Source organism: Callospermophilus lateralis, chromosome 5, assembly GCF_048772815.1.
Source record: "Callospermophilus lateralis isolate mCalLat2 chromosome 5, mCalLat2.hap1, whole genome shotgun sequence".
In the NCBI taxonomy this organism is placed as follows: Eukaryota; Metazoa; Chordata; class Mammalia; order Rodentia; family Sciuridae; genus Callospermophilus; species Callospermophilus lateralis.
In genome coordinates, this window is record NC_135309.1 from 77052644 (window position 1) to 77079551 (window position 26908).

Consider the following 26908-nt stretch of genomic DNA (forward strand, 5'->3'; position numbering starts at 1 on the left):
CAAAATGCTTAAAGCTAGCTTTTTTTGCCTTTTTCTATTTACTTTCAGTCCAGGGATATTTAGGAATGCCTTTGTGACATGTAACCAGGACAATTGATGATTGTCCCATTGGCCATCTCAGGAAGGTCTTGAAGCAAATCCTCTGTTTTGCCTAGAAAGAAGTCGCTTCTCTGTGCACAAATACTAGTACTTAACAATTTACATTTTCCAAAGGCTTCCACTGACTACTCACAGTTCTTGTGTGTTTTCAATTCCTGTCTCTTTGGGCCCAGTGTTATTCTTAATTATATGGGAAAACCCAGATATTTCTCATGGATCCCTTCATTAAACCATGGACATCTTAGTAGTAGAAAGTTTTCCTTTGGTTGGATTCCATTTTCTTTATAACATTAAATTTTTCATTATCCTTTCCTTTCCCTTTTCCTTTCTTCCTTCCTCCCTCTCTCCCTCCCTCCCTCCCTTGTTACCTCCCTCCCTTCTTTCCCTTTTGTGGTAGTACTACAAAGATTTTTCTTGATGTTATGTATCTCAGGTTGTTTCAAAAGGAATTAGACAATAATAGGTCTAAGTATGCCACTTTTCCCTCTAAATTATGGAAAGATATTTCAAATTTTTTTCCTTCCAAATGTCACTTCTGCATTCAACTTCCTCTATATGGATTACATTGTGTTTTCATAATCTTAATTTCCTTGTAATATCTTATCACACTATATTACCTGCATCTTCGCATCCAGGCTTCTCATTGTGACTTCTTCCAGAGTTTTATTAAACATATTTAAGAAGATTATAAAACTATTTTTTGGTTCCTATAAGAAATAATTTTCAGAGTTATGATCTCCTCTGAATATTCAGACTGATGTTCTCTTTAGCCCTTGCTATGACATATTTTTCGTTTGGTCTTATGGAGGTGTCCCTCCTCTACTTTTCATTTTACTTATCCCCAAACTAGGAGAAATCTATAAAAACCTGATATTTTTAAATACGAGGTTTGTATTCACAGCTGTTAAAACCTTTTAAAGTTATTAAAAATTACAATGCTAACATGGACAGTTATCAGGAAGCTTAACCATAAAAACAAACAAACAAACAAAAACACTCCTGGATTCCAGTCATATCACTCCCACTTTAATTCCACATCCCTACAGCACTGTTTTCTACACATTTTACCATTTGGGTATTGCCATCTCTAAATAAATAGGAAGAGATAAATCGAATGCAGAATTAATTACTCTGGATGGTTGAAAATCATATCCCAAGGTAAAGGATATGCCACACTTTTTCATTTTATGAAAACCAAAGTAAACAGATGAGATTATTTTCTCCCTTTTTTTTTTTCTTTTAAGTTTCTTTGTGGCTGTGTGTTTCAGGATGTGACATACGGGTACACCTTATTGCTTCTCTTAATCCAGCTTCATCAATGCTATGCTTTGTGGAAATTTGTATAGGTTGCTGTTTCATTAACCTTCTTTTATTTTTAGTTTTTAAGATCCTGTGTTTTTTTTTATGTTTTCAGTATTTTCTTAAATATTTATTTTAAACGTGGAATAAGCTGTAAAAGTGTTACTAATTGGACATATTGTTAATCCATTTTTTAATTGACAATCTGTTTATTGAGGAAAAAGGTATAGAAGACTAAGGAAACCTAGGAAATTTTTGAGTGCTGATGTTCCTAACCTCTTTATATGTGTGTGTGTGTGTGTGTGTGTGTGTGTGTGTGTGTATGTGTGTGGGTGTGTATAAATACATATTAATAGATAGATATTATTATTTTAGATAAGCCACTAAACTCTGTCTCAGTTTTACACAGGGGAAATCTGTAAGAGTTAGAATGACTTTGTACATGTTTATTTTCATAGCATTGTAAAACCAAGTCAATGTTCTCATAATTGAGATTTTCTGTATTATAATGAGTTCACAAAGAATATAGTGCTGTGTTAAAATCTGTAGACGAATCCAATTTGAATTCTTGTTTCTATGTGCATTGATTTTTTAGTTTTGATTTTTAACGAACTCCAGTTTATAAGTATTGATGCTTCTATCTATTTTTGGCAAAGCCCTTTTTGCTTATAGAAAAATTTGCAGTCAGCAGCATTGATTGAAAACAGTGTATTTCTGGTGAAGCATTTTTCTACCACAGGTGGCTGGCACTGATGGATCTTTTTCAATCCATAGTGCCGTAGGTTAGATACAATTTTCTAGACTTCAAAGAGAACAGAAGAACCCAAACTGTGTGATTATGAAGTATATTCAGAGGAAAAGAAGTTTTACAAAGCCTGTGACTATCCTCTTTACCTTGGCCATATTGTGAAATACGAATGGGAAATATTTGGAAACAATTCACTGTCCATCTTGGATATCTTCTAGACTTCTTTCCATCATTCTAAAACTTTTATAAACAAAGAAAGTTACAAACTCATATATTTTAGCTTTGAAGAAATGGAATTTTTCTAACCCAATTCAGCATTTTGAACATAATCATTTTACAGAGTATCTTATTTAAAAATCACAATACTTTCTGAAAAGTAGATTTTGCTATATTTGTATAGATAAGTAAGCCTGAAATAGGGTACATGATTTATTCTACATCCGACACCTAATTAGTGGCAGAGCTACAATTCTGTCTTATGTTTATAAGCATCATGCCGAATGTGTCAGTTTGAATTTGGTCTTCACGGGAGATAGAAACCTGAGTACACTTGCATTACTCAGCTGGGCTGTATTTATTGCACATGACAAGGAACGACATGCTGACGCAGAGGATTAAGGACATTCTCAAGACTCCAGCATCTTCCAGCATCCCTTTCATTCCAATCCTATGATTTTCCTTCTTGTGTATGATGTCTTCTGCTTCTGTTCATGTCAAGCATGCCTTCCTAGCAGGAGCAGCAAGAGGATGAACAAAGGAGAAAAAAGGGTCTCTTATCCAAATTTAATTTATTTGTTAACCAGAAAAATAATAACTTGCCTGGAAGACATTCATAATATACTTCCATTTATATCTCATTTACAGAATCTATTATATAGTGTTTCCAAGATCTAAGGAAGTTCAGTTAGTTAATTTAAAATCAGATTTGTTTAGATATAGTTTAGATACAATAATAGTTGCACATTTTATGTATACAGATCTATGATTTTTGATAAATACTATGCTTATAATAATCACTGCTCCAAGAGAGACAGAACACTCTATCTTGAAGAGGTAACCTTAACTGATGATATTTTGCCATCTTGAAGAAAATTCAGGTTCTGTTAGGTAGGTGGAGTCAGCACTTTCCACATGGAGGTTAAATACTGAGTATTTAAATAATAATTTGGAAAAGGAGAATTATAAAGCATGAAATATCCATATGTTAGAAAAGGCTTCAGTTACAGTTGACTGATCTGGAAAAGTGAACTCAGACAAATCTCCTAGACCTATCTAGGTCTCAGTTTTCTTATATTTAAAAGAAAAAAAGGTTTTAACAGGCCTTACATGTCCAAAATTCAAATCAAATGAGATAATTTGTGTGACAGCACATTGAGGCCTTTAAAGCCTTATTCAAATATATAGAATTGTCTGCAACTTTCCTGATCAGAGGAATTTCCTTTTGAAAATGATGATGAGTTTCAACTGATTGACCTGAAATACTACAGTTGTAAAATTTAAAAATGCTTATAAAATATACAGATTCTTAAATTTATTAGTAATCTATAAATCAAGTCCATAAGCAACTCTAAATAGAGGCAATTTTACTTTTGATGCTTGTCAGATCCTTTCAAAGTATGTCTCTTTCAATTGGATAGGAATAGCACTAAATATATAATTTCCTGAAACTTTCAGATTATATGTATATTTATGATTAAAAAGTGCTGGTATAATTTCCCAGTTATTGTATGATATTTTAAAAATGAATACATGACAGTATATCATTCATGTGAAATATAAATTTTATTTTTAGAAACTACACATTTTACAAAACCAAATAATATTAACTTTTGGAATGTTTAGGCAAATCATTTTTTAAAATTTGTTCTCTATTTTGAGAAGAAAACACGCTCTTAATATTCACCCTATGGAATCAGTCACAAAAGGGGACTCTGTAGCAGCAGAACACAACTGCTTGTCATACCAGATTTATGAAGAGATGCTATCGACTGTATTATTTCTCAGAATTTTGTCAGAGCACACTCTAAATTGAAACATCTTACCAAAACATCCTATAAACACTTATAGTAATTGGTGCCAGCCAATACCAATCTTTATTGAAAATAAGTTTTTGTGGTTATCTCAGCACTCATTTCCTTTTTTACTCATTAAAATTGATTATTGTCATTTTCTATTAAAGTCTTTGCCATTTGTTCATAATTCAGGTTGGACTCAGCTCTGGCTTTGTTTGTCCTTGGGGAGGCTGCCAAATTAAACATGGCCTGCTTGAGAGCTTTAATGGAAATAGTGAAAGATTTTCTTTCAAGCATTATGTCTCTTCATAGTCAGGTAACAACATTACTAATTTAAATGTGAAAAGACACTTGAATAGAAGCATATTTTATTTTTGCCACTATTTAAATTATATATCATATTAAGGCACCTAGTGTTCATAACTTTGTAATAATTATATTTTAAGGTAAATATGCATATAACATTTACTATTTTTCATAAACTTTTCCATTGTCATTACATGTTATTAAGATTTGTATTTTAGTGGAAATGAAATAAGTTTTTTAACCAGCTCTCTATTATTGAACATTAAGTTATTTTCTAACTGTTCATAATTAATTATAATAAATGTTGAATTGGCATTCTCAAACATAACATATTATTTATGTTTCTACTTCTTTGGAATAAATTACTAAAAATAAATTTTGCATGAAAGATCTATAAGCTGTATTTAAGGGTCTTGGAACAGATGCTTAAATTCCTCTCCAAAAGTTGTAATTTTTTTTATTCCTATGAAAAATACATGAAACTATAACACACTAAAAAATATTATTGGAGAAAGTAGTATTTCATTGGATTAATTTATGTTCTATTGCTTCCTAAAGAAACTAAAGAGTTGTTCTTTATATATTTATATGCTATTTACAGTTTTTATGTTTTGAACTACTATTTATGCAATATATCTATGGAAAATTGCTTTTTTAATGAGTTCATTTAGAAATATTTATTTTGATCTTTTAATAATTCCATGAAATTTGAAGACTTTTTTATGGCTCTTCATTATGACAGAATGTCCTCTGAATTTCCTAATACCTGTTTTCTTACTTCAGAAAGAAAACTGCAAGGTTGATGACCTTTCGTGGACCTGGATTATCATCTATATATATACAACAATTGTTTCAGAAATCTGCTTGTATGCAGCAACTTCTGATTTGCGAAAAACTGCTCTTATTGGTTTCTGTGACTGTAAGAGTTCACAAAAGAATATTTTATTCATGGAAAAATCAGAAAAAGAGCCAGAATTACAGGAAACAAATATTTTAAGTCTTTTTGAATATTTTTCTTCAAAAATATCAGATGACTGTAAGTAAACAATTTTCATGTTATATTTTAAATGTCCATTTCTACATAGAGTAATATGCTCTTCATAAAAGGTTAACATTAAGAAATGAGAAATAACTTTAAATTTAGTGTGACTTCGTGGGAAGAATAGTTCATGAAATGGAATTTTTTATCAATAATTTTAAAATGGCTGAAACACAAAGCTAGATTCATTTGATTTATGATTTAAAATATGTGGTGTGAAGGAAAAGATGAGCTTAGAAGAATTTGTGAAGTGTATATAACCTTCATTTCCACTTCATTTTTATTCTTTTCCCCTTAAGGACTTCTTTCCCCCATTTCTTATAGGCATCTACTGTTTCTCTCTTGTTCTTTTCCTAGCCAGAGGATTTCTCTTCACTCACGCACTCAAATATTGTAGTACATTCTTCACAACTGATTTCTTATATTTCAACAAAAGTATGAGTCTTACATCTCAAAAGTAAAGATCATTTTCTGTGGTGTTTATGGGGGCTAGTAGAATAAAATATGCTTAATTTTAAAAAAGTACTATAAGCACAATATTAATTTGAGAAGTCCTTTTAGTTTGATTGAGCTTTGTAAGTTTATTATAAAAATCATTACAGTCTATATATTGTTATAGTCTGTTGTTTATATGACTTTTATTTTCATTAAATTGCGAGATAATTGAGACTAGAGAATCTTTTCTGAATTGCATTTGTGTTAATCCAGACTCTAGCACAGTAGCAAATAATATTGGGCAATTAATTATAGTGGATTTATCATGTAATTAAATCACTGAATTTCAGATATAATTGTAAGATTTTTGAAAGCATTAAGGGAAGCAAGATTGTCTTTCCTTAGATCCATAATTTACTGATTTGGGATAAATTATGCTGAAATGTGATTTTAAATAGTAAGACTTAAGTAATGGATATTGATTTCACTCTTTAAAAGTTGTTCACTGTTTTAAAATTACTTTCAATATACTCTTGGTTTATTTAGCACAGTGGAGACTCATTTCTGAGTGTAAATTGCTTAACCATTTCCTGCTTTTCAAATTATTGTCATTTCTTGCTGCCAATTTTAACAGATCTTTATTCTTTAAAATGTAAATTGTATTTCTCCAGTGTTTATTAAGTTGACAAAATAAAGTGGTAAGTATTAATTTATTTTGCTACTCACACTTCTATACATAATGATCATAAATCTTCAACACATGGCTTTTAGTCTACCAAGCAGACTAATCTATGAATATTAGTCCTTAATTCTTGTCTAGCTGTGTAAATTGGTGCATCCTGGCTTCTTTCATTGCTCTTTTCGGGCAGCTCTCCATGGGGAGGACCTTGGCTCCCAGAAGCCTCTTGGTGTCCCTCTAGAGAGGAACATCTATCCTCTGGCAAAGTTTTGTGATGATGTTATTGTGTATGTTTCTGAGGATATTACAATTTTTATTCCTTCTTAACTATCTGACTTTTTCCCCCAGAAAATTTATGATTGTGTCATTCATTTGCTCATTTTTGGTCTTTTTCTGCATTTTAATCTTCCCCTAAAGAATTTATTCTGATGGTCCAGAATTTGGATGACTTCTTGAAAGACATTTTGTCTTAGTGCTTATCATCTATTGCTGAACATTGCTTAGACATCTAGGCATTCATGTGTATTTCCCTCCTTCTTAGCAGTGCCACACATGAAAGAGAGCTATCTGTGAACTCAAACTCACTAAGGATACAGAAAATCTAAGGTCATTATTTTCTCATCTCTGTGAATCTGAGTGAGCATACATGTTTCTAATTTTTATTAATTTAATACTAAGTGAAAGTATGATATCCAAGAATAGCAAATTATGATTCTTTTCATGTGTATCCCTAGATAAGAGGGGCACCTATATATTTGTACCATAAGCAATAGTGTCATTAAGGTCTTTACTTTTCTGTAGTTATTCTTCATTGAATAAACCCTCCAGGAATTTCTGGATGTCATTGTATGCACCGTGAGATCATGTTACAGATCAAAGAGCCATTTCTATAGATAACAAGGTCTCAGCATTTGTTCTTTAAATGGTGATAGAGAAGAAGGTGATAATGCCTAACAGGTGGGATGCTGGAAGAAAATCACTTTGTGCCTTTGCAAGTGGCACAGAGGAAAAGGATGCTATTTCTGCTTGTACTGATGTCCTTCCTATTATTAGTCTTGAACCCAGCGATGAAATGATAAGCTAGAATTTCATCCATGTTTTATAAGCACAGGTGGACAAATGGATGTTTTAAGCTATGGGATGCCTTTGGAAACTTGATCCAAAATAAAGAGAACATCAGAATTATACAAAATTTTCTGTATAATCCACAAGTGATACTAATGCCATTTTGTCTCGTTGAAAATTCTGAATATTTTGAAATCCTCAATTCTCATAGAACCTTTGTGATTTCTTTGGGAAATGATGGAAGTTGATAACCTGTTGACAATTTGCTTAGATACTTCTCAAGGATGTGTTCTGCTATTTTCTTTCTCTGTGTCAAAATCAGAGAATATACCACCTCTGGACATAAATTTTTGATCTCCTCTAGTGGTTGCTTCTACTGGGTCTTTGGCTTCCTTCAGCTACTACCATCAAAAGTCAGTACTCAACAAATGCATTGTTAAAAACTGTACTGATGTGCTTCAGTGGAGCTTAATTCTTTGTAGCATCACTGAATAGTTTTCCAGATAGAGGAAATTATTTTTCTCTGGTTTGTCCTTTATGCATTATCATTAGTGAGAAGGATGAGTTCCACAAGACCTTAGGATATAGAGTTCCAAAAGCAGTATTCTCCATGTGGCCTTTTCAACATAATCACTGCAAAAGATGGGTCTGACTTTCTGAAAAGTGATAGAATTGAAGATGATTTTCCTCATAATCTTACCCTTCAAGTAATTTCATTTTGGGATTAGAGTGAAGAAATCAGCTCTTGGGTCATACGAACTTATATTTTATATTTGTCACTTATATCTCATGATCCTAGGTCAAGGTATTTAGTCTTGCTAAAATTTACTTTCTTTGCCTGATCCTTGTGTTAAAAATCCGATCCAGCCAGGCATGGTGGTGCATGCCTGTAACCTCAGGAGGTCAGGACAACAAGGCAGGATGATCAAAAGTTCAAAGCCAGCCTCAGTAACTTAGTGAGAATCCAAGCAACTTTGTGAGACTTATCTCTAATTAAAAAAGTAAAAGTGGCTGGGAATGTGGCTCAGTGGTTAACTGCCTTAAGGTTCAACCCTTGGTACCAAAAACAAAAACAAACAAAAAATATAATTTTATCCATATCACAGTACTTTTTGTTTTTTAGAAAAAAATATATATATATTCTGACATAATATCTCATATACGGTAAAGATCCCATAAATGTTAAAATAGGTACTATGGTTCTTAATGTGGTTGCTAATATTATGATTATTACTAGCAATAATTTCTATGTGCACCATGTATCATGGATATGTTTATTTCATTTATATTTAAAGATGTAAATAACACTGAGAAACATTTTAAAATGGTGTCAAAAGTCTTTTGGCATATAAAAATAAAAAAGATCGGTAGATTGACCTAGAATTCTGCAAACTTGCTGAATTCATTTATTAATTTTCAACAGTTTTTATGATTTTATTATTATTTTCTATATAGAAGATTATGCCATCTTTAAATAGAAATAGTATGACTTTTTACTTTCTAAACTCAATGACTTTTATTTTCTTTATAATTAATTGTCTTCTCTAGGACCTTCATGACACTGTTGCACAGAAATGGTGACAGCAGAGATGCTTTTTTTTTTCTTTTTACCTATACATGACAGTAGAGTGTATTTTACTATATTATACATACATGGAACATAACTTCCCATTCTTGTGGTTGTACATGAGGTAGAGTGACACTGGCCATGTATTCATATAGGAACACAGGAATGTTATGTCTGATATTTTCTACTGGTTTTCCTATTCTCATCTTTTAAATCTCCCCTCCCTTCCCTTCATTCCCCTTTGTCTAATCCAATGAACTTCTATTCTTCCTTTCTCCCCATTTATTGTGTATTTGCATCCACATATCAGAGAGAAAATTCAGCCTTTATTTATTTTATTTTATTTTTTTATATTTATTTTTTAGTTATCGGCGGATACAACATCTTTGTTTGTATGTGGTGCTGAGGATTTGAACCCGGGCCGCACACATGCCAGGCGAGCGCGCTACCGCTTGAGCCACATCCCGAGCCCAAAATTCAGCCTTTAGCTTTTGGGGATTGGCTTATTTTGCGTGATGATCTCCAGTTTCTTCCATTTACTTGTAAATGCCATAATTCCATTTTTCTTTATGGCTGAGTAATATTCCATTGTGTATATATACCACATTTTCTTTATCTATTCGTCTGGTGAAGAGCACCTAGGTTTGTTCCATAGCTTAGCTATTGTGACTGGAGATGCTATAAGCATTGATGTGACCATGTCACTGTATGTAATAGCTGGCATTCTTGAGGAAAGCATTCATGTTAGTATTAATTTGGGGGTTTACATAGAGGACTTTTATCAGTTTGAGGAAATTCTATTATTACTTTTTTTGAGTGTTTTTATCATGAAAGGGTATTGATCTTTTTCATTTATATGTGATCATATGTATTTTTCCTCCAGTCTTTTAATTGACTTTTGGATGTTAAACAGATCTTGTTTTTCAGATCTAAACTTTTTAATCCCCTCTCATCTTATTGGTCATAAATGTATCACATGCTGACTAGAAATAGGAATGGAATTAATATGGTTGATTTAGGCAATTCAAGATTATCTCCTCGGTTTTCCTGAAATTCATAACAATCCAATACCTGAGCAAGATTTCAATTCTGTAATCAATGATAGAGAGAAGGGGAAATATATGGGTAGAGAACAAACCAAGTTATAGAAATTTACACATATGTGCATTTGAAGTGATGTTATTTTTAAGATGTTCACCTTTGCATAGGTACAACTTATGATCAGTGCTCCTGAATTTCAAGCATTCTGGTCTCAGTTTATGTGACATCAAAATTTCAATAAGTGTAATCAGGACTGTGGTTTTATCAATACAGAATTGGGCTATCAGAAAATACAGCTTCATGATTGATTTAGCATTGCTCTACCTAGATATTTATAATATAAAAAATATTTCAGTTCACTACATGGCTTTTTAAAACAGATGCTATTACTGGAAATCTAAAAACAAGTTGGTAGAGTACCTAATGAATTCTGACCTTGTGTTACTTATGAAATTTCAAAAAAAAATAGCAATTATAAAAATGTTATTTGGGCTGGGGCTGTGGTTCAGTGGTAGCACACTTGCCTGGCATGTGTGAGGCCCTGGGTTGGGTTCTCAGCACGGTATATAAATAAATAAAGGTCTATCAACAACTAAAAAAAAAAATATTTATTTTAATGCTATTGAAGTTTTTCTGCATTAATCATTTTTACTTACTGTATGATCAATTATATTATTTCTCAGGGCTTGTTTTGGGATCTGTTTACAGATTTTCCTTTGACATCTTTTCTGATGCTTTCGTCCACGTCTTTTAGAACACCTATATGTTAAAAATGAAGAATTCAGAAATCATCATGCAGCTTTTTTGCTTTCCTTTGGATATAGGTGTGGGTCTATTTATTAACTAATTTTGCTCAGTATATCATTCTTTATCTCTGTCAATCTCTTTAGAGAAAAAATCTATAATTTTCGAAAGAGGTATCACCAACGTCACAATTTCTGCAAAAGCCTTGCACATTTGAAGCAGTCTCTCAACCTGCTAATACAGATGGCTTGTATCATTTAAGAAAGCCAAATGCTATTCTTTAAAAATTAATTAAGCCTTATGAAGTAAAGGTATCCTCTGTCATGCTTGAAATATTAAAAAAAATAGTAAAATATTCAATTGAAGTCAAGATATCTTTATCATAAAATATTTTTAAAAAATTTTTTGTAGATACTATTATATGTCCTAAGGAACAAAAAATAATATAGTCCAATTGAATATAGATATTTGATATTTATTCTCTCTGATACTCATATTTTTATTAGATGCTGTGAACATGTAAAAAATATACATAGACCAGAATAACTGATTTACTAAATTTTGCAACCCTTCACCCCAAGTCTTTAACCTCTCCTAATACCCCAGCTTATTGCTGGCATGTAACCTCATGTTTCTCTGAGCTTCCTTTTGTACTAATAACTTTATCACATGATAGCTTGCATTTTTAATAAATGTTTTATATATCTTTCAAGTTATAAACAAATATTTATACATGTAAGAAAAATACATTATGTAAGACAAAACAATATTATTTTCTCTGACATAAACAACAGGAAATCCCAGTTTGGTTGTGGGAGGGGGAGCGCATAAGGAGTTCTTGGAGCAGGCTCATTCTCCTTGTTTTTCTGTTCTCCCGAGGGAACAGCCATATTCTGCTGTGAGAGTTCATCTACCAGAACACTTTCCAGACAGTAGAAAGAAAGACAAAAAAGGCGACTATTCATCTCCTACTGTCTTCTCATATAAAATATTGCATAGCATTTCTTTTATATTCTCATGGTCTTAAGTATAGTGATATACTTAACTGTGGTTTATAAATACACTATAGTACAATATTAAGGGTAGTGATATCCGCACTTAATGGGAATATATTTTAAGCAAAGTATCACTAAGTCAAGTTAAAAATTGTGATTCAGATTACTAAGAAAGAAGGTGATAAATTATATTTCAAAGAAATGAGCTATCTGTGCAAAGCTTAGTCTACCAATTTTTATTCTTGTTCAGGGCAAAAAAAAAGATGTATTTAAATGTCCCTTGCCTCACACATTACCTAACACATTGCCTTGCTCAGAATAGACACTCAGACACTTAGTAAGCATGTAGAATATATAAGTGAATAAAAAAAAGGGAAAGGACACTATAATGCTTGTAGAGATTTTACTATGAAAAAAAATTTCCAATTCCAAATGTTTTTTAAATACTCTGTGAGTATATAAATGATCCATTTATTTTCATTGTTTTTTAAATTGTCTAGCACACATTTGTTTAATCTTACAGATAGAAGCTGTCAGTTTGTTTATGCATAACAAATATTATAATGTGAATTTGAACATTCAACACCCTATATTAATGGCCATAGAGCACCAAAGAAATTTTTTAGAAAACTTTTAATAAATATATGTATGATTGATTAAGGAAGGTGTGATTTGAGCTTTAGTTTGAAGCATACATTTTTTTAAGTCAGAATTTGGAAAGGGGGAGAAGATGAAGATAGGAAGAAAGAGGATGATGAGTGCTAAATAAACATGAAAATATAAGTGGCCGTTGAGGAAACCCAGCTGCCTGCAATGACGTCCTGGTTCTAAGATCTAATGTCTGATGTATACAATAGCACTTGAACTTCAGGATAAACCTATACTTCTTTATACACATTGAAAATCTTTAGTAGCACTTGACAAAACGGTCCCATGAGAAAAATTCATCTGAACATCAAACTATCTAGACTTGCTAAGTAAACTCATTCTTTTCTTATTTTAGACATTTGGAACCCTGTTCACTGAAAATAGGGCTTATCATTGATGACTATAGATTCCTACCTCAAAAATGTCATTGAGTTTGTATAAACCTTTCCTGCATTTTCCCTAGGAGCAGAGGTTTATTTTCAGAAATATTAGTAACATTTAAGTTGACGGGGAGCTATCATAGGATCCTTTCAAGGCCTAAGGAAGGACACTAGGGATATCTTTTCATAGGAAAATGTCTTTCAAAACCTTGAAAAAATAAGATCTTTTTTAGTTTTTTAAAAAGAAGTCTTCAAAACTAATCTTTACCACTTATAAAATCTATACCTTCTTCACCCACAGTGTGAAGCACCTTTAATACCAGCAACTTATAACATTCTTTCCATCCAGTAATCTGTCCATCAAGTTTATGTGAAGTAAACTAAGCTAAATATCTGCCAAGGTGTCCGGTAGCTAAGAAAATACTTTTAATATGTTGAGGTTAACTATAGTTTGCAAAAGTAGTTCTAATAAAATTGAAGAGTAATTTAATGTGATTGCTCTTGAAGTGATTTCTGAATCATGATGAATATATTCTTCCCTCTTGAAAGTATTAAAGTAGTTCTAGTTGTCATCTCAAAATTAAAAATTATTTATTCTGAATATTCTCATAATAAACATTTGAGTATAATAATAATGAAATATATATGAATAAAAGGAATATTTACTTTATATACAAATTGTAGCTTTCAATGATAATATGGAAGGGCTTTGGACCTGCTGCCCCAGGTCCATGTTACCTTTATATACCTGCATGACTGCATGTGCATACACACACACACACACACACACACACACACACACACACATAACATACACAAAAACACCGTATCTACCATTAATATAGTATTAGAATGTCCTGGGAAAACTAAACTTCTAATATCATATTTTGGAAAAGTTGGAGAACAGTTCTATAAATTGCAATAAATTCACTCCTATTTCCCTAACTTGGTATTCAAACATAGATTACTATATATTTGGATAGATATACATGTATAAATCCCAATTAAAATACTAACAGATCAAATCCAGCAGCATGTTAAAAGAATAATATACCATACATATTTAGAGTTTCACCTCTAAGAATCACAGTATACTTCAAAGTTAGGGAATCTAAATTTTGTATAGTTTACTAAATATAAAGCAATTAATATATTAAAATATCATTGATAATTTTAAATCACATGATTGGTTAAAAATAGATAAAACAATAGGATTAAAATTAGAAATATAAGTACTTTCTCAAATTCCCAGTGTGTTTATCAGAAACCAAATCAACATCATACTTAAGCATGAAAAATTCCCATTTTTTTCCTGACTACATTTTTACTACATTTAAGAGAATTTCTATATCATCTGCTGATTTTTTAAAAACACATTCTAGATATTTTACCCAATGTGATAAGACAAGAAAAAGAAACAAGTATAATATTGGAAAAAACATTTGTGGGTGATCTTGATGTCTGCTTTGAATATCCAAGACTGAAATTAATATTAAAAGTGGAAAGTTACATGAAACATATTATTGATAATTTTCCTCTATATCAACAGTAACAAAATAGAAAAATATTTCACAAAAATAAACCACTGACAGCAGAAGCAAAACAAAATTCCAAAGAATGTGTGTTATAAAAAAACAGTTTTATTTAAAAGAGATAAAAGAGGGTTGAAATAAATGAATATGAATTTTCTTATTTTCTTCCCAAGTTAATCTATAAATTAAATGTATTTGCAATAAAATTTTAAAAAGAAGTAGACAAATTAAATTTATAGACAATCTGGTAGAAAATGGGCAAGAAAACTTCAGGAAAAAAATGGACAGTTTCTGAAATATAAAACTATAATATTTTAGTCCATATGATAATTTTAAAAGAATGGGCTAACAGATTTTCACAAATAAAATATAAAATTATCTATATTTATATTTAAAACATGATATTCACCTTTACCATATTTTGATGTATAGATACAATGGTGTATATGATGTTTTAATTTCATAATTTTGGAAATATTAGGCACTTTTCATCATGCAGGTATATATTGAAATTGATTGTAAAGTATCCCTTTATATTTAAACCCATTATTTGCATATGCAATTGGAATATGCCACATACTGGATTCCATAGGAAACTGATATACTATCATATTCTATGCAAAACCATGAAGTACAGTATAAAAATAGGTGATGATTCTGTATTTTTGTGAACACTGAAAACAAATTAGCAAGTCAGAAAACAAAATAAATATGAATCCCTAAACAACAAACCACCATACAAAACTCAAACTCAGGAAAAAGATAAAACACTATAACAAAAATTTGTATTTTCATAAATATTCTCTCAAATTAATAATCTGCAAAATGTAAAGCACTCATAATGGCTTTAATTTTTATCTGCAAATGGTGGAGGATCATTATATCCCAAGTTAGATAAATCATGATTCCAAAACGTGAAAACCCACTCTTATCCCTGCAGTAACAATCCATAACATTCTTATTGCTGACTTTCACTGCACTATGACTTGGGTCACCAGAGTCTCCACAGAGCACATTGCTATTATTAACATTAAAGGCATCTCTAATTCCATTTAAAATTATTCCATTACCACTTTTGTTTATTTTACTCCTCTGTATAAAATTTAACACACTCTAACTTCAGTAATAATTTGAGTCTCTTTCATCATCTGTCATGCTCACTTCAAATTTGGGACCTAGTATTTATTCATCTCACTCATCCCTCCTACAAAAGCTTTGTTTGAGTGATATTTTGCATACTCATTTATAGCAGCACAATTCACAATAGCCATACTATGAAGTCAGAGTAGGTGTCCATTAGTGGTTAAGTGGATAAATATACATATACACAACGGAGTTTGTTCAATCATGAAAAAGAATAAAATCATGTCATTTGCAAGAAAATGGAGGGAACCCAAGACCATTATTTTAAGCAAAATAAGCCAAACTCAGAACATTAAGTTAAGCAAAAACCCACATTTATGTTTTCTATCGTATATGGAAGCTAGAGAGGAAAAAGGAAAAGAAACTTGGAGTTGCCGGGTGGGGATATCTCAAGAAAATGGAAAGGAGATCAGTAGAGGAAAGTGACCAGGGGCAGGGAGAAGAGGAGGGAAAGGAGAAGTACTGGGGAATGATAATGGCCAAATTACATTGTTATGTTTTGTGCATGAACAAAATAGAACAACAAATCCCACCACTGTATATAATTGTAATAAAATATGGAAAAATAAATAAAAAGCCTTACTGATTGACACATCTAAGGGTGGCAGTTTTCTGGTGAGTTTGACAGGTAGTTAATTCTTTTCCTATTTATTTATGTTATATGATGCTTTCTTCTGGAGTTTTTCTGCCATATCATAAAAGATTTCCCAGAAGCACCTAGAAGACTATCTCTTGCATGAAATTGACAAGACTGTTTACAGGGGTCACCATTAGCTACAAGGGTGCCTGGGAGAGCAAATGTTTGGTGAAAAGAGAGGCATTTGTTCTGACCCATGAGAATTGATTCTCAAGTATGCAAATAAAAATAATAATGACTTAACAATTAAAAGATGTCAAGTTTGTGATATCAATGCAACATACTAATGCAACAGTAATATATTTCACTATCTACAAGGTGTGTAATAGCCATAGTATTAGCAATCTGAATAGTCATAGTATTTATACTTTTGGGGTGGACATTCTTGTTCGATGACATATCAAATGCCAGAGGAGTTTTGTATATACTTGATATTCATAAAAGTCTAACATTAGTTTGATTCTTAGCATTAGTTTAAAAGTTGTATATTATTTTAATTTCATAATCACCCAATGACTTTTATGCTACTTTCAACCTACCCATATGTAATATGTGTATGTATATATTTTAATAAATATGAAGCTCCATTATGTTGACAACTTCTGTCCTTATCATTTAAAATTGGTGAATTGTCATTTTTGGGATATTGGATTATTCTAATTATATTTGTCTAAAACCACTTTTTCAACTTTTTATAACTTTATAATTTTCCCACTGAAATTGTGTTGCTGTTTCATTTCCTCTAATTTCTTATTTTCTTGATTTAAAAAAAAAATAGCCCTCAGCAGCTCAGTTACTGTGTTCCTTTAAGGGTGTTATAACATTAGATTTGATCTTAATGCATCTGATTATTGCTCTATAGTACTAATAAAGAACAATAAGTCTTAAGTCTCAAGATTTGTGAGGAGTAACAAAAATTTGACCTTTGATTACCTATGTAGTTTATGGCTCATTACACTTGTAAAGTGTCCACTAACAGGAGGTGGATGCTGTGCTGTGTCTTCAAGGAAGGCATGCCGATTGGCTTTGGCCTTTGATGCCATTTGTCCCATTCATAAGACTGTTTTAGATTAAAATACTTCTTGGCTTACATTTGTGTGTGTAATTGTGTGTATGTGTATATATGTCTATATTTATATGTGGGCATGTATGTGAGCATATATATGGAAAAAAGCTGCCTGTGCGACATTTGATAAATGCAGCATTTCAAACCAATAGGGGAAATAATGGATTATCAATAGATTATGTTTTGATAATTAATTATCCATTTAACCTTTTTAAAGTTAGTTAGCACACACCATACCTATACATAAAAATTTTAAAAAGTCCTCAGAAATTAAAACCTTTAAAATAACCAGAATAAAATATAGCTCAATACCTTTTTGACCTCTAAGCAAACAAGGTTGACTAAATAAGAGAAAAATCACAGTTCTTGAAAGACATGATGAGAAACAACTGCACAAAGATCATAATATCTGTGCAGAAAAAATGATAAAATTTAAAATTCAAATGAAAGTTGGAAATCATATATACATGTTATAAAATAGAAATGATGATGATACTGAATGAAATACCACTTGTAATTACTACTGCCATCCTCAGCCTTCAGCGTGGCTTCTGAACTTGTTAGATGGCTGAAACTGGACCAAAACTAAATCCTAACTTGACCTGTGTATCTCTCTACACTGATCCTTGTGGTGGAATGTGAGCTACTTACAGGTTGACCTACGAGTCCTTATTTGGAACATCAAACACATTTCTCCAAATCTATAAACTTCACTGAGAAACTCTTTGATATGAGTTGGTCGAATCTCTAGGCCATAGCGGGGTACCTTCCTCTTGTCTATGTTAGTACTTCAAGGTGAGATGAGAAGGGCCTGGAGCTGGACTTTCCAGGAATATGGCCTGAGATCAGTGCTTCAGAGAGAGCAGGCTGGGTGAGGAATGCCTCAGGCGCTCTTTCCAGTTTTCTATTCACTGAAGCCTTGGTTGAGCAGGGCTGCAGGAAAGGCAGAGGGAAGAGTTTCAGTTCAGAATGAGTGATAATAGCTGGAAATTTTAAGTATGAGGTGAAGGAAGAATAGGTTCTCTGGCCAAATACACTACTCATTTGTATTTCCATTTTTCCAACCGTGAGTAGGAACTATACTTTGTGGTCTAATATTAGTTACATTTAACAAATAAGTGAAAATAAGTTACATTTAACAAATAAATGAAAAGCTGACCATTTTTACTCTGTTAACATTAACACTGCTTCAGCAACCAAGGCTTAATCTGTGGTCTGTAGAAAACTACTATTAACTATAAAGGTCAGAACTCACCCTCCAAATTTACTTGAGGATTTTCAGAAAGTCCAAAATAATCAGGATAATGGGTTACCAGCATTTGGAATTTTTTTTTTTTTCTAAAAAATGTTGTTACTCTTCTCAAGATGTTTTGTTGTCATTTCTATGAATGAAATAATCAATCCAACCCTGTCCATATTTAAGCTAAAAGGATCTACCACCTTCTTCTGTTTATTTGCTGATATTATCACTACTATGCCTTTAGTTGAGAGAGGCTGAAATAACATGCTGGATTAATCAAAATGCTTTCACCATGTAAGATCTTCACCTACTTAAAAATAGGAGTTGAAAATAAGGGAGTTGAAAATCTTGTATTTGCTTTTGAAACATGAACAAACAAATTATCCCATTTGATTCAATTGTCTAAAACCCATTGACAGCTGAACACAGAGGGAAAAGATCCATGAACTAGAAACAATGCAATATTTCTTAAGTTTTTAAGATACTAAAGTTAATCCCAACATGCCATTTTAAAAAACAAATTTTTGTAACAATGTATCTTAGTACAGAAAAAAAAAAAAGCGATTTAGGCTTCCTGTTCAAATTAAGAAACTGGTATATGTACATTAATAAAAATAACTCACTAGATAGATACTTGTAACTTCGTATGTTGTATGATGTAAAATTATATTAAGATCCTTCAGTGTGCTTCAGAATGATTTTTTTCTCATATTTAATATGATCCAGAAATGAATATTAATATCCTAACAACACATTTTTTTTACCCTCCCATCCATTAAGAGTAACTTGATAATATGTTCATAGATAGAGAAATTTCTAATTTGATCTAATACATTATTCCTGCATTTGGTCCAGACATTTCTTAAGATTTTTGAGTGAAGAGCTATTTCAACCCTATGGTGTGATTTATGTAAAGATACACAAACGCACACACACACACACACACACATATCATTTCACATTTTTAGTACTTACCTTTAATAGTCATTATATTTTTTTTTAAAGAAATATTTTATGAGTACAGCCTGAAAACTATTCTTTTAAAAGATTTTCAGTGAACAATGCAGTATTGTTATATATAGGCCTAATGGTGTACAGCAGATATCTAAAGTGTATTCATTCATCCTATATAACTAAAAGTTCATCTTTAATAGTCATTGTATTCTTTTGTAAAATATATTTAGGAGTACAACCTGAGAACTACTCTTTTAATGGAGTTTACAATAGAGTGTTATTATATATAGGCACAATGGCTTACAGCAGATCTCTAAAACTTATTCATCTTGCATAACTGAAATTTTACAGCCATTGAGTAGCAACTCTCCCATTAGTGCAACACTTGGTAACCACCATTCTCCTCTTGGCTTCTTTGAGTTTCACTGTTTCAGACACCTCATATAAGTGGAATCATGTAGTGTTTGGTTTGCCCTTCTGAGACTAGCTTAATTCACTTGCCTTGATGTCATCAAAGTTTATTTATGTCATTGCATATTGCAGGATCAATGAACATGAGAATGCTAAAATCTGTCAAGAACCAGGTTCTAATTCATTTGTATAAACATCCAGATAGCTAATCATATGGCAGTTGTTTTTCATTTTTGGAGGATATGCCATATTGTTTTCCATAGTAGCTGACCATTTTGCAATCCCACCAGCAGTATAAACAATTTCTAACTTCTTTACATCCCTGTCAACACTTACCTTTTGACTTGAACATCTTTTCATATACCTGTTGGCCATTTGTATGTGTTCTTTAGAGAAAGATCTTTTAAAATCCTTTATTCATTGTTTTTAATCAGGCAATTAGAGAGGTTTTGCTATTGAGTTTTAGGAGTACCTTATATGTTTTGGAGAATAACCCTTTAGTATATATGTGGTATGCAAATGTGATTTTGTTTCCACTATTCTCATTATGTTTAACTTTTTTCTTGGGATTATAGATTCAGTTTTGCAAAAGGTTGCTACAGTTCCAGGCATCATATCTGCTTCTAAATCACTAGACATTGTGTTATTTGTATTTTCATTACTCTTTTCACTTCTTTCTTTTAGTTGTGAATAACCATGAATGTAAATTATTATCATTATGTTAGACCTGTTGGATTATGTATTTTTTCTTTATCTTTTTCTTATTTTTTGATATCAAGTTTTTGGAGTTCCCTACATACCATATCATATGTATAATTTGCAAATATTCTCTCCGATTCTGCAGGATTTCTCTTTCCTCTGATGATTGCTTCCATTGCTGTGCAGAAGATTTTCATTTTGGCGTAGTTCTACTTGCTTATTTTTGTTTGTTGCCTGTGCTTTGGTGTCTCTGAAATCTTTGCCCAAACAAATGTCAACAAGAATTCCCCATTTCTCCTCAGAAGTTGTAAAACTTCATATCTTATGTTTGTCTTTAATCTATTTTGATTAGATTTTTGTAAATGATTGTAGTATATGTATAAAATAAAGGTCCAATTTCATCCTTTTACATGTGGATAACTAGTTTTTCCAGCACCATTTGTTGAAAAGACTGTTCATTTCCAATGGATGGATGGATATATATACCCCATTGGTCTTTCTGTCAGTCTTTAGGCCAATACCATAAATATAACATAGTTTCATATGATGAGTTTAAAAGTGCTTTGTTTTCTACATTTTTTTTTTAGGTTTTAGAAGAATTTGTATTAATTTTGCTTTGAATTTGTGGTAGAATTTGCCAATGAAATCATCTGGTTTGGGGTTTTTCTTTGGTGTGAGGTTACAGAACTGTTCGGATATTATTTCTTTGAATCTCTCTTGGTAAGTTGTGTATTTCTGGAGCTGTATTTATTTCATCCAGGTTGTCCAGTCAGTATATAATAATTTTTCATAGTAGGCTCTTCATCCCTTTTATTTCTGTGACATCAGTTGTAATATATCTTCTATCATCTTTTATTTTATCTGCGTCCTTTTCTTGGTCTAGCTAAAAGTTTGTCAATTGTGTACATGTTTTCAAAAACTTAGTTTGTTGATTTTTAAAAAATTTTTCTGTTCTCTATTTCTTCATTTTATTCTGTTAATTTTGACTTTTGTTTATTTATCCCCTTCTTATTTCTTTTTTTAAATTAAATTGTTTATTTTAATTAGGTATATATGACAGCAGAATGCATGTTGATTCATTGTACACAATTGCAGCACAACCTTTCATTTCTCTGGTTGTACACAATGTAGTGTTGCACCATATGTTCAGTCATATATGTATGCAGGGTAATGATGTCCATCTCATTTCACCATCTTTCCATTCTTGTTTCTTGGAAAGTTAACTTAGATTGTTTCAGGTCTTTTTTCTTTTTAAATATAAACATTTATCACAATAAATGTCCCTCTTACAACTGCTGTTGCACCATTTATAAGTTTTAGAGTACTGTGTATTTTGTTTAGCATGTCCCAACATATTTTGTAGTTTCCCATTTGATTTTTTCCAAGACCCAGTGATTTCCCAAAAGTGTATTTTAGTTCATATAAATTTGCAAATTTTCTAGTTTTTGTTCTGCTATTAACTTGTAATCTCATTCCATGCTGTTGGAAAAGGTAGTATGATTTTGTTGTGGTCTAATGAGTCCTTGGGGATATTTTTATTTTTTTATTTTTGAGAAGAATTTATATTGTACTGTTTGAGAGTTCAAGGTTCTCTATATGTCTGTGAGGTCTGCTAAGTCTTCACTGTTATTTAAGTCTGTTGTTTCATTATTATTTTTTGATTCTCTCTAATATTGAAAGGGAGATATTAAAATTTCTTACTATTTACTGTCTTGTCATTTTTTTTAGTCTGTCATCAGTATTTCCTTTATAATTTGCATGCTCTGCTGTTGGTTGTATATTTATAACTATTACATCTTCCTAGTGGATCAATCCTTTTACATTAAATAATATACTTCTTCAACTCTTATGACTGTTTTTGACTTAAAAGTCAATCTTTTTCTGCTGTAAGTAGAGCCACCCTGGTTCTCTTTTGGATACCATTTGCAAGTAATATATTTTTCCATGCCTTTACTTTCACTCTATAAATGTTCTTAAAAATAAAGTGATTCTTTTGTAAGCAGCATATCTTTGTATCTTATTTTTATTAAGGCATTTTAATTATTCATAACATAGAGTTTCATTGTGGCATAGTTGTACATGCATATAGTATACTTTGATAGTATCTACCCCCTTGCAACTCTCCCTACCCTTCCTTTCCCTTTTCCCCTTATCTTCTTCCTTTTCTCATTGGATCTTGATTTTATTCATCTGTTCAGTCACCCTTTGTCTTCCAGTGACATTTAGTTAATTTAAATCTGAGTAATTATTCATTGAAAGGATTTATTTTTGTCATTCTTTTTCTTGTTTCTCTGTCTTTTCCTCTTTTTATCTTTGTGTGTGTGTCTCTGTGTGTGTGTGTGTGTGTGTGTGTGTGTGTGTGTGTTGATATTCTTTGATTCTTTTCTCTAATTCTTTTGAGTGACTTCTGTAAGTATTTTCTTTGAGGACACAATGGAGGCTATTTAAAATATCTTATAACTGTCTATTTAAGTTGATAACAGCTTAACTTCAATCTCATAAAAATTAGAATATTTTTCTGATCTTCTATGGATTGTAATCTCATAATTAATATTTCTTTATATTGCACATCTTTGAGCATATTTTTAATTTTTTATAATTCTTTTAACTCTTATGATAGAATTAACATTAATTTAATCATTTCCATTAGGGTAATATGCTATTCTACCTTTGCACATCATTGACCTTTACCAATGAATTCTGTTCTTTTTTATGCTATCATATTGCTATTTTGTGTCCTTTTGTTTCAAGTTGAAGATCTCCCTTTAGCAATTCTAGTAGTAAAATGTGCTCCTTCAACTTGTTTTTCTAGAAACTCTATCCTTCATTTTTAAAGTGAAGTTTTGTTAGGTATAGTGCTCTTAATTGGCAGGGGTTTTCCCCTCAACATCTTAACTATATCATTCTAGTCCTTTCTAACCAGCAAGGTTATTACTAAAAATTCTGCCTATAGTCTCATGTAGGATCCCTTGTACATAACAATTTGTTTTCTCTTGCTTCTTTGAAAATTCTGTCTATGGCTTTTAAAATTTGAATAGAACATCTCTTGGTGTGAATTTCTAATTTTGGGTCATTTGGGCCTCCTGAATCTGGATGTCCATTTTTTCCCTACACTTGGGAATTTTTCAATTGGTTGTTCCTTTCTGGTTGTATGGTGCTATGCTTTGGAGGTAAGGGTTATGGCACAAGGGTGTTTCTGCTTTTCCTACCATATTTGGAATGGCTAGATTCATGATTACCAAGTGTACAGACATCTTTGTACTAGTTTCTGGATGACACTGGAACTTGATCCATGTGTTCATATTGAATTGGAATATCCACATATTGGGGAAGACTCCAGTACTTCCTATCCTGCCATCTTACTGATGTTATCAATCATATTTCACTTTTTAAAAAGACATTCCAAAGTAGGTATCAAATGGGAGGAATGATAAAAGTCTCTAAACAGGTTGATAGATGAGAAATTTAGGTATAGAAATCAGGAAAAATAATGCCAAAATAGTGCTAAAGGATGCAGTTTTAGGTGAAGATATGGACACTGTACTAGACTTGGTGTCAGAAATTTGGGATGCCAGAAACTTGTGATGAATCACAGCTCAGTTTTCAAGTTCTGGATGAATTTAAGTAACTTACCATATCTCTCAGAAATTTAGTTTCTTCAACATTGTGGGTTTTAAAAGATTTTTTTGTATATAACATAGGTATTTACAAATATACAATTATTATTAATTTTTTAAGTATGCAAGATCATCCTTGTTATTTTGTGTTGTTGTGGCCCTTGGAAGACAAAATTCTGTGAAAGTTATCTGCTGCTATTAAGATAAGTTATATTTCTTTGTGATATAATTTAAATTAAATGAAATTTAAAATAAATCCAAGAGTCAGAAGTCTGATATTTCTTTAGTTAATTTATAAAAATCACAGTTGGTCCTGAACAACAACACAAAAGAACTACTTTTATCCTTGATTCTCAGTTATGACTCCAGAAATAATTATTTTTAATTAGCAGATTTCCATAATTGACTGTTGGAAAAGATTATGAAATTTTAAGAAAACAAGTTCTGTTCAATTACTTAATTATTCATGAACATTTTGACATCTTACTTGACATCCTGTTTCAATCAACTACCACATTCTAATAAAAGAATCATTTGACATTTTCTCTTTGGTTTTCTATGTTACCTGCAAAAAAGTGGGCATTTATTAATAACTTAGTTCTCTTCCATTTATTCAATTTATTATGTTGGGTATTTGTTCAGTGTTTATAGTAAAACAAATGCACCTGATCTTGCCCAGAACTCCCATTGTGATTATATATGCAAAATGACTCTTACTAATATTTACATATGGTTGTGTTATGTACACATAAAATATATGATTATAGATATCATCCTCATTTTCTAATTCTAACACGATTCTAAAAATAAAGAGTGCCCTAGATTTTTTGCTCACCCTATTATGGATCCAAAATCCTTTTCCAATTTTTTTACCAATCTTTGTCTCTAATATTATCTCCTGTGAATTGTGGGAGACCTTAGGACTACCCTGTCCTTTGGCGGTAACTTTAAGTTTGGGGATCCCTGAGATGACCATCATGTTTGATAATTTTTTGAAAAGACTCCCTAAAGATAGCAAAGCCATTTTACTCCTGATTATGGTTTCTGACTATGAAAGTACACAGATTAAAACCAGCCAAGGAAAGTGGTGTGTATGGCAGTGTCAAGGACATTTCCAAGCACAGAGCTTCCCGTGGTCCTCTGCCAATGCATGGAGAGCGTTTTCTTCCTCTAGTAATGATATATGTAAAACACATAGAATACTCATACAAAAGATCACTCAAGATTTTGTATCTATGATTTTTATTGGGAATCTGTCAAACATGCATTTGGTTGACTACATGCTATACATGACTGGCCCTCATTGTTGCTCCTCTCAGAGGTTGAGCTAATTCCATGTGACCCAAGCCATCCCCACCAGAAATCACATTTTTATTACAAACTATCAAGAGTCAAAGACTCCAAGGGAAACAAAGACATTTTTATCAGGAAGAGCATTCCAAGACCTATGAGGTCAATTCTTATAACCAGACCAAGTACAAAGGCCAGTCCTTCCTTTAGTTGAGGTTAATTTTTTAGTTATATGTCCCAAGTCAAAGCCATCATCATTTGCTTCTAGATTACTTCAAAAAGTTGAACATCTCCTTGTTCCTCTCTTATGCCCATTGAAATCCATTTTCTACCAAAAATCCAGAAAGATAAAGTGAGTTCATTTCCCCCCTTCTTTAAAATGCTGTGGTACAAAGTAGCAGATACATAGGATTAACAAGTCCAGAAATGTAATGTACAACGTGAGGATGCTAACTAACAAAATCATACTGTGTATGGGGGTGGAAAAACTTACCTTTTGAAAGTATTCTACCAAGAGACAATTAGATTTTGGATACTATTTAGTAAATACCCTTGGTTTTGAATTAGTAAAAATAAAATGCTATGATAGCTTTTAAATATATTAATATTAAATATTAATTACTTTCCATAGTATACAATTTGGCTCTGGTCATTCAGAGTTTATCCATGTAAAGGACAAATATACCTGATCTTGCCCAGAACTCCCAGCTATATCCATTCTCTCCTTTCTTTGCATTCAAACTATCATGCTATTCTAAGAGCAAAGTCGGTGCATTTTCTGACCCCCTGTTGAGAAGCATTTCCTCAGATCCTTGTTTGGTTAACTTTCCTTTATCCATCAGAGCTTATCCCAAATATCATCTCCTCATAGAAGTCTTTCTTTCACTGTCTATAATAGCTTTTTCTTCTAGTTATTGCTGGTCACATCATCATCTTCCATTATTCTCATAACACTTATTATGAATGGATATTTTTTAATATACTTTCTTAGTTTCTTTCTCCACCAGAATTAAATATCCCCAAAGCAGTAATGTTGTCTTTCTCTTTGGTACAAAGAACAGTAGGTGTTTGTTAAATGCATGGCTGGATGACTGGTTCTTGTCCAACTCTGGTCATTGATCTGCTTCCTTTCATGCAACGTGGCATTTCATACAGTGTTTTGAACCACAGCTGACATTCCAGTTACCTTTCAGTGACACTTTTGATTCTGTGGTGTCAAATGATATTTGTCAAAATTGTAAAAGCTGTTGTCATTTATGCAC

The 26908-nt window shown here is 31.8% G+C and overlaps 1 protein-coding gene across 1 annotated transcript in view; it reads left to right on the forward strand.

Annotated features, from left to right (window-relative positions):
- Positions 1-26908, forward strand: part of Tmem232 (transmembrane protein 232) — a 207262-nt gene that overhangs the window by 50549 nt on the left and 129805 nt on the right. Inside the window, exons 8-9 of the mRNA XM_076857676.2 lie at positions 4351-4474; positions 5248-5500. Coding sequence (XP_076713791.2) covers positions 4351-4474; positions 5248-5500 — 377 coding nt within the window. The remainder of the gene's footprint in view (positions 1-4350; positions 4475-5247; positions 5501-26908) is intronic.